Below are 13445 nucleotides of genomic sequence, written 5' to 3' on the forward strand. Positions count from 1 at the left end.
TAGAATGCATCGCAGTCACTCGTACCGCTGCGGCCAATATTTTGATGCTCATGCATCTTGACTCGCTCTCTTAAAACATGGCGCCTGTGCTGTTCAGCCTTGTGCGTTATTTCTCCTCCAGTCCAGTCAATCGAGACTCGAACGTGCAATGAAACATTAATCTATGATGGACGAGTTCGTTCAAGCGTTGTTTCATCGAGTGATTTGATTCGCGTGGTTTGCCAGCTTCGCGTGTTGCACCACTCACTCTTGCGGCCAAGTGTAATAAGCTTCTGTTAAGCATGGATGGGCAGAGCTTGTAAATGCTTGGTGGCAGTGGTGGGTGAATTGATGCGGGAAAATTAATCAGGGGCGAGCTACGTAGATTGGATCGTGAATCTGGCTAGCTTGAACGAGACCCTAATTCCGCAAATGAACGGCTTCTGGGTTTCGTCCTGTTCAGACTGACTCAACGTACGATCCGCAAGGCTTACTGCTCTCTTGGTTAAATCTACCTAGTGTTGGCCATAGTGCTTGGACAGCCAGCTTAAAGGGCGCCGCCCATTGTCGTATAAGCCACGAGACACCGCCGAGCAGCGTACGAACGAACATGAATGTCCGTAACCAACAGCCGCCATACTTAAACCTACTTAGGTAGTTGTTTACTATCATCGAATTAGCACAGTAAGAACAGCTAGAAGACGATCGCTCACGATGTCTCTCATAGCCTAACATCTCTTGTCGAAGACGATCACGGGCGCAGTCATCCATAGCGCGCACCCTAGGGTACTTGATTGAGGCAGGACATGCTGTCAGAGGAATGAAATGGTGTAGACAATATGTTAAGTCTTGATAGACTGGCACAACTCTGTTGTAGATGAAAGCATGTTAGGGTCTGCTGCTATGTTAGGGGTGACACGATGTTAAGGTAACACGCTGTTAGGGCTCTATCAGGCCTGCTGTTATGTTAAGGGTAACATGATGTCAACGTTCCTGCTCTGTCAGCCCTTAAGCCTGGTGTTTGTATCTCTTGGCATTTCTTACTTTACCTCTTACGCTGTGAAGGTGCACGCCAGAAGGCTGCAACCTAGATAGAAAGGTGCAGCAGGCCTACATACCTATAGAAGCATCCTCTGCAGAGGTATAGGTGCACCTTCTGCAGAGGTGTAGGCGCCCTGTTAATAGGTACCTTGTGTTGATGTTCCTGTACAAAGGAAGGCACAGGTCTGCTCCTGCCTCTACCTCTGACAGACTCCAGACATCGTGTCAGCCTTGACATCGTGTCAGCCTTGACATCATGTTAATCCTAACATGCTGCACGGCTGATACTTTGTTGCGGGCATATCATACTGATTTTAAATCACCTCCTGACACGTCTTAGACGTCATGTCCTATGTCTATCAAGTACCCTAGGGTGCGCGGTACGGATCTGTAGACGGGCTCGTTTTGCAGTGGATTATTGTTCAGTACATGCACTGCCTGACATAGTACTTGGCCTGCGGTAGGCCTGAAGTCAATCAATAGTAGAAGGAACAAGCACAGTTGCCAAGACGGACCCATCCGCATGACGATCGAGACCCCACCATGGTGTCCACCAACCCTTCCTGGCGGTACGGCTACATCATAGCCTATTTTCACAACCTTGCACTTGCTCACTTTGACTTACACTAAATCGGCCACAATGACCGCTATGTACGAGCTGGACGATATATTTGGCTACATGCCTTTTGACCATTTCCTCGTGGTACGCTTAACGGCCTTGTTAGAGTACTAGCACTCGTAGCTGACATTGTTCAAAGGACAATTGGGATCCAGAATTGATTCTCGATCGAGAGACGCAAGAGCAAACCCTTGTGGAGACATGGATTAGCCTTGGTAGGCATGGTCGTTCTGTAGGATCTCTCAACCCAATTCCCAAGTACCTTACATACCAGCCCACTCACGCAATCGTCTATTAGACCTATATCGATCGATGCATGGAAAATGGGCAGATTCCTGTCCCTGGTCACGCTCCTAGAGATCTGTCGGCGTTTGAGAAGCGGCAAACGGTGGATCCAGATGAATGGAGTGACGCCAGTGCCATCTGGATTCGAACATGGTATGGCAATGAAGCAGAGGAGGGTGACCTCCCAAACGAGGAGATGGCCACCCGCGCAAGTGCTGATGCTGCGTATGCTCGCTTGTGGCAGAAAGCCTTGTGGCCCCTGGAAAAGGACGGATTCAACGACAGCATGTTCGGCCCGTACATCTTCGATGACAATGCTGGCATCTACGGGGTTTCAGCACGAGATGCAGACGATGAAGTGGATCTAATGGATGGAATACCGTCTTTCATCTTGAATGCTCTGGTGCGGTGCCCCGACGCGATGGAAGGCAGTAGTGGGCGCGATGCAGAAGACGACGAGGAGCTAATGGGGTCGCAAGCGTTGCTCGTAGTGGTCGCTGATGGTGAGGCATGTGAAGATGGGTGGGTATTGCTGGTAGCTATGAATGACAGGGGTCAGGTATTGCACAAGCGTGTCAGGTGCAAAGCTTCTGATGTCGGGCAGAATGTGGCCTTCTGGAGGGATGGAGGTGAGCCGCTGGACATTGATAATACCAGAGAGAACGTGATAGACTACCGGGATCCCAATCAATCGGGTAGTGGCTGGGATGACGGATAAACACTGGTAGACATATGATGTTATCTCCCAGGTTAGTATTTGGACGCCTGTCCCTTCTTATAGACTATGTCAACCAGGTCTTCTTTAATGTGTTGCGAGGAAGCCACCCAACGTCTCTCAGCGCGAGGAAGTAATGCCTGTGACGTAACCACCAGCTGTTGAGGAAGCGAAGAACGACACTAGTATTGTCCGTTATCGTAGGTAGGGGAGAGGGTTTGCTCGGAACGAAGTCACAATTTGTACCTAGGTACCTAGGTACAAAGGAACCCTGTTTTCTGCCGCAGTAGGAACGTTACTGGTTCACGTATGCAGCAGGGCACACTTTTCTATGGAATGCATATGTTATGGAGCTAGCCGAAGACATCATCTGGAGCAATGGCGACGATTATACGGTATTATTCAACAACTGTCAGCAGCTTTGTCGCCAGATACATCGCTGCATTCGCATACCAACATCTATGTACATGCTGATCGAAGCCGTATTCGCTGTTCCCTACCGTTTTTCGCATCATGAGATTCAGCGGCAGCCTAGGGAATGGGAAATGTACAGTCGTGGACATTTAGATCCATATAGCCCCACTCTAGAACCACCGCGGATACCCGAGGTAGTCTCCTCTATCAGCTACGTTATCTTAAATCTCATGTACGGGATATTGTCCCATCCTCTTTGGCTCGAAATTATTGTTGCTTCAATCGCAGCCAGCTTCATAAGTATAGACTCGCCGATAGCACTCTTCAACCGAGAGTGGATCCTGAAAAGCTCCTGGCGTCACCAAGTACTTCGAGAGTACGAAGCAAAGCATAGCGAACTTGCAGAGAGCGTTCGAAAATATCGAACAGACCCACGGAAGAGCAATGCAATGGTTAGAGATGTGATGTTACTTCTCATCGCAACGGCTCGCTGGCTATATGCTCTATGGTGTGGGTGTGCCTTCGACTGGCCATCGCCTGTGAGATGGATGGGACTTGTGGTGAACATTGGGTATGTCATGGGAATCTGCCTAATAGGAAGGTTTCTCGAGGAATCGAATAATTCCACGCTGCTGTTTTTCATGTAATAGCTATAACGCTGGCCGAAATGTGCGGATCAATCCTATCTTGGTCCACATTAAGGGAAGCCCGCTGTTAGAGGGCCTCCCGCATGAGGTATCTTATCTTGGTAAAGGTGCTAGACTATCCAAGTACCTAAGCAAATGTAGGCAGGCAAGTTTGACATGCTGCTGGTGGCTTGCCATATCCGCACATGTATAGACTTCAAACCCTCTAGGTAGCCTGAAGGACTTCGGCAGATCGCGGTGCTCAGGCCTCGAATCGACACGGTGCCATGAGATTGCCGACGCAACTTCCCCGTTCGCCGTTCCCAGCAACCGCAGCAACATTACTGGTAGCGCGCCCGACAAGACCGAGCAGCGAGATCCTGATCACGGTGCAGTATACTCAATTCGGGAGTACTTCGTAGTATAGCTGCACCTCCGTCTTATTGCAGGGGTCACCACGGTTGAGCATTCCCTGAGGATCTCAAGCGCGCACCCGCCAACAGCGATGCGCGGCGCATCCTTTGCTCGCCGCAGGTGTCTTCGCAGATCGGGCGTGCTGGCGTTTCTCAGATGGGAGAGATGGTGGCGGTGCTGATGACAAGTGATGTGAGACAAAGGGATATTGGGCGTCATGAAGGACGGTTACGTCGCTGCGATTGGCTGGTGATTAAGTGGTGTTTCTGCTTTTCTTGGAGTAATTCAGGACTTTGTGGGGCCTAGATTTGTGATTTTGGGCTGTGTTGTTAGGAGGCTTTTCGAGCTGAGGGTACGACATCCGCGAATGATGAGAAATCTAGGTCTTGCTTTCGCTGTGTGAAGGTGTGGCACGAAAGTCTGGATGAAGCTTGGGGTGGGCTTTGTTCCACTCTCGCAATTGAGTATGTCGAAGGCTTTGATTCTCTGCTTATCATGTAGAACATCCCGCGTTCTTCAAAGTTCAGACTCGGGCGCTCGGTACGTTTTGTGTCACGTTTCTGGCAGGTGTGATCTCCAACATCCCTACACGCAACTTACCAAAGCATTAAACACTACATGACGACACTCCTCATGAGCAAGCGTCGTTCGGCTTTTCTTGGCAAAGGAAGGATTGCAATGACACATAGATAAGGCAGAGAGGTGTCGCACGCATGAATGAAGGTGGTCTGACTGATTACTCCGCGTATTCGTTGCACCTCCACACAAAGTGCGTAATGTCCGGACCCAGCCGCCTCGGCCACTTGTGTCTCAGTGCGCGTATCTGGCCGACTGCGATGGAGACGACCCCTCCACACCCACGAAGGCGATCAGGCACTGCGCACGAGGCCGATGGCGAAGCCACCCCAACCGAGCGTTGGCGCGCATCACGAAACACATAAAGACCGAAGTTATCACAAAGATGATTTGATGTGAAACGCTCAATTTGTTCTATAAACGGGTATCTTGAAAGGAACAAGAGGAAACGGTGTTTCGCTAGGCGCCGCCTTCGCGCGCGCGCCCAGTTCAGTTCCACCGCTTACGAAGCGAAAGCAGCGCCGACCTCGTTGAGTGCGGTACCAGCCTCGTTCAGCAGGAACTTGAGACCACCAGCGTTGGTGGTGGGGGCAGCCATGTGCCAGGCGTACCTCTCGATCCAGGGCTGCTGGTCCATCCAGGGAAGGACCTCCTTGAGGAAAGCGGCGGAGTTGCCCTCAGTGACACCGAACTCGGTGACCCAGACGTTCTTGTTGAAGGTCTCGTGGAAGTTGGTGAGGTAGGCCTTGAAGTCCGCAGCCTTGTCCCAGGCATAGTAATGGGCGACGACGAAGTCAATCTTGCAGTCACTGCACTGCGACATGAAGGACTTGAGCCAGTTGATGCCCTTGGCCTCGCCTACACCGTTGGTGACGGAAGGCGAACCGACCCTCAGAGAGCCGGCGAGAGGCTGGATGTACTGCTTGTGGGCTGTGACGGCGTCGGCGACGGACATGCAAGAGCCACCACCACCGCACTGGTCAGGCTCGTTGAAGGAGAGCACGTGCGAGACCTTGTAGTTCTTCTGAGCATTGGCAACGTTGTTGGCCCAGCCTGAGGTGCACCAATCCTGGTTGGAGTGAAGGAGGGGGACGTATTCGAGGCCAGAGACAGGTGTGCCGTCAATGACAGCCTCCCAGTCGTACATCCATGTGATCTGATCATAGCTGTCGAACAGATGAGTGTAAGTCGATCCAGCGACACCGTTGTTCTGCTTGGGGAATGCAAGACCACGCTTGCCAGCGGAAGCACGCTTCGCTGGGGCAGCCTCAGTCAGGGCTGAGAGGGCAGCGAGGCCCAAAAAGAGAGTGGATTTGATAGACATTTTGTTTTGAAAGAGTGACGTGTGCTGAAAAGAGTGAAGCACCGCTGATTTTCAATGGGAATGAGTGTAGTGACAAAAGAGTGTCTTGCTGTAATTCGAACCGAACTCCAGAGTGCCTACATCTTCTATATAGTAGCCATGAATCGGAAATGAAAGCACGGCCCGCAGGGCCAGCTCCTGCACATTGTCCGGCGGAGCGTTGGCGTGGGTTGGCGTGAGCCATCGGCGACTTGTGTCGTGTTTCAAACAAAAACGTAAAGTCCGGCTATGCATGCCGCTCAACTGCAGTTCGAGAGCGACTCTTGACGCGGTCATATTTGCAGTAGTTTGAGGCATTTTGCACTTTCTGCACCTCGGATTCGCTGGATATTCGACTCTTGCATGCAGGAACCAACCCGTTTTTCAGGAACCCGCTCGGCGTTCAGGAACACTGCACCTCCATTATCGCACTGCGCACACCAGGCACGCCACCCCGGTCATGCGCGCTGTCAGCACAAGACATGGCACTCCAAGCAGTACGACAGCACACCGCACAACATGCTCTCATGTGCAGAGATCGATGCAGAATTCGATTTGTGAGGTCGTGGCGTGTGTGGGGCGAGCCAGGCGCGCGGTATGTCAGTGGAGATCCACCGGCAGCTAAGCACAGGTACCGGGCCAGAACTTCGCTAGCCCTCGGTTTCTTTGCGAAGGTCCGAACGGCTGTTGGCTGCCTTCACAAGCGTCGTCACCTCCTGTAATTTGCACATGCAGGCCAAGAAAGACAAGATTCAACACACTTGACGTGGCCTTCGGGTTGGTCTTTTCGGCGTCTGCAGGTCTTGCTGAGTCTGATTCTGCCGCAGTGTCTAGACTGGGTAGGAGGCCATAGCCCGTGGAGCCGACGGAGTAAGCGCATTGTCTTTGGCGTGTCTGCGTTGGGACTTCTGTCAGTGCCGGTCAAGCCGGGCCGATGACAGGGAATGCCACGTTGCGACCGTTGCTCAGGGCGAGCAAGAGGGCACACGTCACCCCAAGTTCCCCATGCTGAAGATCCTTCTCGTGTTATAGCCTCAAAATATATTCTATACGATATCAGGGGTATACAGCAAAGCAGCTTCTCTATATATGCAGCGAAACGACGGTGTAGAGACAGGTGGGCTGAGAAAAATCCCACTCAATGTGCGCCCAGTGCCTGCAGAGCGATTCGTAATTCTTTGACTGCAGTAGCCGCATCGTCGAAGTTCAGCGCCGAGATGGCCCACTTGGCATGTTTCTGCGCTTGCCTGATCGATTCCTCGTCGTCTCGGAAGGTGCCCGACGACGAGGCTACTTGTGGCGGCGGGGCTGCTAATTGAGCAGAGGGATTTTGACGTGGCGCTGACGAGTACTGCTGAGAGGGCGCAATGGTCTGAGGCATGTGGTACGGCTGCTGAGGGGGTTGAGGCGATGGTGCAGGGAAGTGTTGCTGTGGTCGCTGGGGTGGCGATGCATACGGGTTCAGTGGAGAAGCTTGCGGTGGTTGCGTCACCAGAGGAGGCGATGCAGGGTTCTGGTAGAAAGCGGACGGGTCAGGCACTCCAGACGCTTGCGGTGTTGACCCCATCGCGACATCTGGATTGCCCAGGGAGCTCGTCAAGGGGTCATCAACGATCGAGGGTGCTGTTGGCAGGCTAGGGGCAGTGTTGTCCGAGGTAAACGTCGGTGGTGCGTCTGTCCTTGGAAAGTACCCGCCCCCAACTGATACCACAGACCCCTGGCGGGACGTTGCTGGCTGAGAGATGGGAGACACGTCGTCATGTGCGTTGGATGTGTATCCGGAAGGTACTGTGGGCAAGTTTGGCGGGGGCGATACCTTTGGCGCTGAGAAACTGGGTGACGGCTGCGCATCTGTGTTTGGCGCTGACTCCACGTAAGGCTGGTACGTATCTGGGGCGGGTGGCTGTGACGTGCTCTGGTTGATGCGCTGGACGTCTGGGTCGGTTGGGTCAAGCAGAGGCGGCGTTGGTGGCTGTTGCTCCTGCTCTCGCACAGGATTGGTCGCGTTCGGATCCTCGCCAGCCTTGATGGCTTTGATTATGCGCAGAGCGTGGTACTTGGCGTACTTGGTCTTCGAAGCTATCTCCGGGTCGTCTTTCTTCCATACACCGAGGACGTCAAGGAATGTCGACGCGGCCATGAGCGTGTCCGCGGTGGCGGCTGTGACCGTGTTCTCTGTCATTTCCTTGTCGCCCTTCCCCAAGGTCTGCAGGGCGAACTGTTCGCAGTATGCGCTCGCAGCGATATCGTCCAGCAGCGCGTCTTCGCCAGGCATGTCTGCCTTGGCCTGCTCGAGCTTCTCCATCAGGTCGGTGGTGTAGGAGGTGCATTCTGGGTCAGCCGAGTGTAGTCCAGAGCTGATGATCTTCTGCACCATGTGGAAGCGCACTGGTAACAGTATCAGTCTCTTGCTGCCTCACGTAGAGCTGCACGGGTACTCACACCAGTATGTGACGATGGGCCTGAAGCGCTCGAGCTGCGCCGCCCTTTTCGCGAACGACGCAAGCTGCAGCGACTTGAGCTTCGCGGGTATCGCATCGGCCATGATGGTTCACAATATGTACAGGGACACTCGCTGTGAGTTTGGTGGAGGTGTTGCACGGCACGCTGCATGTGCCATGTGGTCATAGGCGGTAGGAGCCACCCCTGCTCGCCCCGCACTCGAGCTATGGGCAGCTGTTTCCGGGCCTCAGTTACAAACAGCCTTGAGGACAACTTGCATTTACCTTGAAGTTATGTGAGCGCCGCAGTCCAAGCACTTGCTGCTGACCCTCTCTCCATTCACCAACCCGCAACCGCATACCCACTCAGCCATGGTCCGCCTCTCGACCTATGTCGCCGCTACGGCCGCGCTGGCCCTGAATGCGCATGCCGAGAGCATGTACAGCAAGAAGTCCGGCGTCCTCAACATCGGAGGCACCGACTACGACAGAGTCATTGCCAAGTCCAACTACACTTCGGTGAGTCGCATGCTGCAAGAAGCACTGGACGCGGACTGACATGCCGCTAGATTGTCGAGTTCTACGCGCCTTGGTGCGGCCACTGCAAGAACCTCAAGCCCGCCTACGAAAAGGCCGCACAGTCCCTCGCCGGCATTGCCAAGGTCGCCGCCGTGAACTGCGATGAGGAGATCAACAAGCCCTTCTGTGGGCAGATGGGTGTCCAGGGTTTCCCGACTCTTAAGATCGTACGACCAGGCAAGAAGCCAGGAAAGCCCATTGTCGAGCCCTACGATGGTCCACGCTCGGCCAAAGCCATTGTAGACGCTGTGAAGGACAAGGTCCCCAGCATCGTCAAGAGGGTGACCGACAAGAACCTGGACGAGTGGCTGCAGGAGAACAAGAGCGGCGCGAAGGCCATCCTTTTCAGCGAGAAGGGTGTAGTCAGTGCAACTTTGAAGGCTCTTGCCATTGATTTCGCTGGCATCGTCTCCGTGGCCCAGATCAAGAAGTCCGAGAAGACGGCTGTTGAAAAGTATGGCGTTACCGACTTCCCGTCTCTTATCCTCGTGCCGGCTGGTTCGGAAGAGCCCATCAAGCACAAGGGCAAAGTCGAGAAGGATGCCATGGTCAAGTTCCTTTCCCAGGTCGCGCCACCGAACCCTGACTGCCCTGGTCCAAAAGAGAAGAAGCCCAAGGCTAGTAAGAAGGATGCCAAGAAGGAATCGAAGTCTTCCAGCAAGTTCGCCAAGGCATCGGGTTCTCACAAGTCTGCCGACGCCTCATCGGCTGCTGCATCTGCTACGGATGAGACTGTCGAGGAGCCCATCGCCGCGACAGAGTCTCCCGACCCTAATGTCAAGACTGAGGACACCCCAGACCCGGTCGAACTGCCTATTGAAGAGGCCAAGCCTTCTGTACCCTCTATTGCAGATGCTGCCGAACTCCAGGCTCTCTGCCTCAACGAGCAGGCTAAGACTTGTATCCTGGCTATCTTGCCCCCAGACGATGCTTCTGATGCTGCCATGTCTGCCATGTCCGTCATTACCACGTTGGGAGCCATTCACAAGAAGCACGGCGCCAAGCTCTTCCCCTTCGTCATCGTCCCTCCTTCAAACCCACTCGCAGAGACACTTCGTTCCGAGCTTAGCCTCGGCGTCGATGACACTCTTGATCTTATCGCGACTCACGGCAAACGTGCCTGGTACAAGAAGTACCCTGGCACTAAATTTGGCGCCAAAGACGTTGAGACGTGGGTCGATGCCATCCGCATGGGTGAGGGTAAGAAGGAGAAGCTTCCCGAGACATTGATTGCATCTGGAACTCAAGAGACCGTCAAGGAGAAGGTTGCCGAGCAGGAGCCAATTCAAATCAATGTTGAGGAGATTGTTGATGATTTACCCGAGCATAGTGAGCTTTAGAGACTTCTTAAATGGGCATTGTACATTTAGCATAGTAGCTTGAGCGAATGTAGGGGAGGCGCAGGATTTATGACCTCTGAATACAAGACTTTTAGCGATTCAATGACTTCAAGTTTTCGGTCTTCGTAAGCAAATGGACGTCTGAGATACGTCTTGACATGTTCAACAAGACTCATAATCGAACACCGTATGAGAGGGTATCATGATTGTTGTTCGGTTCTGTGAAGATGTACACCGCCTAAGCCTAGTTTAGCCTCAGTGCACGTGCGTGCATCCCCAACCTCGCATCAGCATCAACACCTCCAATCAACAAGCAAGCCTTTCATCGCGATGTCCATAAGATAGCACGAGGCTTCAAAGACCACTCCACACAACTCGCACAAACATGGCGCCCGCCACGCCTTTCAACGCCGCCGAAATAACAGAAAAGGCGCGGCGCGACCTGCTGCTGCTGCTCGAGGGTGTAAGGCAGCCAATCGCACTCCCAAAACCATGACCTAATTTGTTCTCGCAGATTCGGGGAAAGAAAAACCTGGTCCTTGAGAAAGCACTTGCGGGCCCACTGAACTTGCTGGTTAAGTTCTCGACACTTCAGGAGTACGGTGTCGATAAGCCGTTTTTCCTTGAGAACGATAATGCCGATGCTAGTCAAAGGAATGTGGTCTTCCTCGTCAGGGGAGAGAAGGCGAAGACGGTGATGAGGGTTGCTGGTATGTGTAGTTGATTTTGTTGTGATTGAGAGTGCGCTAATCTTTCACATTTGCGCATCATCTGTTCTTCCTTGATATCTGCACTTCGATGTCCAGGAACGCACGACTAACGTCAGGTAGAGCACATCAAACGCATACGGAGAGAAAGCGAGATTGAACATGAATTTTCTATCTTCTGGGTGCCGAGGCGCACGCTGGTCTCAGACCAGCTGCTCGAAGAAGCTGGCGTGCTTGGTGAGGCCAGCGTGAGCGAATGGCCGCTCTTCTTCGTACCTTTGGCCGACGATGTGCTGTCTCTCGAGCTCGACGATGCAGTATCCGACCTATACCTTGTACGTCTGTGCATGTCATGCTCCACCAACTGCGACTGACCCGCCCCAGCGCAAGGATCCTACTTCGATCTACTTAGCAGCAAAAGCACTGATGCTTCAGCAACGCAAGCACGGTCTCTTCCCGCGGATCGTTGGCAAGGGTGATAATGGCAAGCGTCTCGCCGATCTCCTCATCAAGATGCGCACGGAAGTCGCAGCAGGCGAACCCCCAAGTAACGCCGGTCCATCATTCCTAGGTCTTGCCCCAAGCACGACGGTCGACAGCCTGATCATCATCGATCGAGAGGTCGATTTTCCGACTGTCCTGCTCACCCAGTTGACGTATGAGGGCCTTATTGATGAAGTGTTCAACATCTCTGCCAACCAGACTGAAGTCGACTCCTCGATCATTGGTGGTGCAGCAACACAACCAGGCCAGACTGGTTCCGCATCCACCAGCATGAAGCGTAAGATCATGATCGACCCCAAGGATACTCTCTACAACGACTTGGGCGATGCCAACTTCGCCATCGTCGGCTCTCTTCTCAACAAAGTAGCGCGCCGTCTCCAGACGAGTACGGAGCGCAACAGTCTCGCCGCAAAAACTACGTCTGAACTCCGCGACTTTGTTGCCCGCCTTCCTGGATATCAAGCCGAGCAAGCCAGTCTCAAGCTACATACCTCACTTGCCGAAGAGATTATAAAGCACACTCGTACTGACGCATTCACGCGCTGCCTCGAAGTCCAGCAAAACCTCACATCCGGCGCCGACCCATCCACCCAACACGATCTCATCACCGAGCTGATCGACCGCGGCACGCCCCTCTCCACCATCCTGCGCCTCCTCTGCCTCGAAAGCACCACCAATGCCGGCATCCGCCCCAAAGACCTCGACACCTTCAAGCGCGCCATCATCCAAGCCTTCGGGCCCCAGCACCTCCTGACTCTTCAGTCCCTCGAAAAAATGTCTCTTCTCACGCCCCGCGGCGGCGCCACCCTCGCCGGCGGCACCGGCAGCTCCGTCAAGCCCGGCAGCGTAACCAACTACACCCCCCTGCGCAAAACACTGCGGCTGTGGGACGACGAAGTCAACGAAGCCCAGCCCAACGACATCAGCTACGCGTTCTCGGGCTACGCGCCGCTGAGCGTGCGCCTCGTCCAGGCCGTCGTGCACAAACACACGCTCGCCAACACGATCAAGCCGCAGCCCGCGGGCGCCCCGCTGAACGCCAACCCGCTCGCCAACGGGTCGCGCTTGTTCGACGACTGCGCCAAGTATGTGCGCGGCGCGACGTTCGACGAGGTGCAGAAGGGCGAGGGCGCGCAGAAGGCGCTCAAGGCAAGGCAGATGCTGAGTGGGCACGGCGACGCGGGGAAGACGGTGGTGGTGTTCTTCCTGGGGGGCGTGACGCGGGCAGAGATTGCGGCGCTGCGGTGGGTGGGGAGGAAGTTGGCGGAGAGCGGGGGGGAAGGGCGCGGGAGTAGGATTGTGGTTGCTGCGACGAATGTGCTTACGGGTGAGAAGCTGGTGGATGCTGCGACGGAGAAGGGCGTGTTCAAGGCATAGTGGAGTCTAAGATGGAGAGGAAGTATATTCATGCTAGATATGTGTGCATGGCGACGATGAACTGAATGGCTGCAGCATGCTGTCGCCAGGCACGTCAGGCCAGCCACTTGGCGAGATGCAGCAGCAGGGAAGAAAAATAAATGGCCACACCAGGGCAGTGTCTGCACTTGAACAGAGCTATCCATTAGTAACTGTGCGGCTTATCGGCTGCGATAGAGATGAGTTGCATCCTAAAAAAGTGTCAGGTGGTTGGGTGGCTGGTTGGACGTGCCCAAGTGCAGCCTGTCCACACAGGTATATGCTGGACCTTGAGCAGTTCAGGTACGCAGATCAGGAGTATACAGAGCAGAGAGTATCACGGTCATCAAAGATGGTGCTTGTAACATCGAACGTTCATTCAATTTTCCTTTCCTTCGCTTTCGACTACATCTTTCCGCTAAGCGTGAGTCATTTTTGTAAGACATCCATTGGTCGTCAGGGCATCGT

General features: G+C 53.9%; 5 protein-coding genes across 5 annotated transcripts; 3 read left to right on the forward strand and 2 right to left on the reverse strand.

Moving 5' to 3' along the window:
• The first annotated feature begins 1584 nt into the window (after positions 1-1584).
• C7974DRAFT_390779 (uncharacterized protein) lies at positions 1585-2720 on the forward strand. The gene is made up of 3 exons (XM_046141503.1): positions 1585-1723; positions 1779-1871; positions 1938-2720. The coding sequence occupies exons 1-3, from the start codon at positions 1661-1663 to the stop codon at positions 2640-2642; spliced, it is 861 nt and encodes a 286-aa protein (XP_045999281.1). The 5' UTR covers positions 1585-1660; the 3' UTR covers positions 2643-2720.
• A 2021-nt stretch (positions 2721-4741) lies between these two features.
• Positions 4742-6243, reverse strand: C7974DRAFT_153374 (uncharacterized protein). The gene has a single exon (XM_046135822.1). The coding sequence runs from the start codon at positions 5991-5993 to the stop codon at positions 5172-5174; it is 822 nt and encodes a 273-aa protein (XP_045999282.1). The 5' UTR covers positions 5994-6243; the 3' UTR covers positions 4742-5171.
• A 698-nt stretch (positions 6244-6941) lies between these two features.
• On the reverse strand, positions 6942-8655 carry C7974DRAFT_153372 (Vta1 like-domain-containing protein). Its single transcript, XM_046135821.1, has 2 exons — positions 8454-8655; positions 6942-8399 (listed from the first exon to the last, which is right to left on the reverse strand). Exons 1-2 carry the CDS (start codon positions 8554-8556, stop codon positions 7150-7152), a joined length of 1353 nt encoding a protein of 450 aa, XP_045999283.1. The 5' UTR covers positions 8557-8655; the 3' UTR covers positions 6942-7149.
• A 65-nt stretch (positions 8656-8720) lies between these two features.
• C7974DRAFT_332906 (protein disulfide-isomerase MPD1 precursor) lies at positions 8721-10555 on the forward strand. The gene is made up of 2 exons (XM_046139126.1): positions 8721-8971; positions 9022-10555. The coding sequence occupies exons 1-2, from the start codon at positions 8825-8827 to the stop codon at positions 10369-10371; spliced, it is 1497 nt and encodes a 498-aa protein (XP_045999284.1). The 5' UTR covers positions 8721-8824; the 3' UTR covers positions 10372-10555.
• Positions 10556-10660: 105 nt separating this feature from the next.
• C7974DRAFT_422994 (vacuolar sorting protein-like protein) lies at positions 10661-13366 on the forward strand. Its single transcript, XM_046144361.1, has 4 exons — positions 10661-10834; positions 10886-11081; positions 11202-11413; positions 11463-13366. The coding sequence occupies exons 1-4, from the start codon at positions 10757-10759 to the stop codon at positions 12957-12959; spliced, it is 1983 nt and encodes a 660-aa protein (XP_045999285.1). The 5' UTR covers positions 10661-10756; the 3' UTR covers positions 12960-13366.
• Positions 13367-13445: the final 79 nt, after the last annotated feature.

Source organism: Boeremia exigua (genome assembly GCF_020726555.1).
Source record: "Boeremia exigua strain MPI-SDFR-AT-0100 chromosome Unknown C7974scaffold_4, whole genome shotgun sequence".
NCBI lineage: Eukaryota > Fungi > Ascomycota > Dothideomycetes > Pleosporales > Didymellaceae > Boeremia > Boeremia exigua.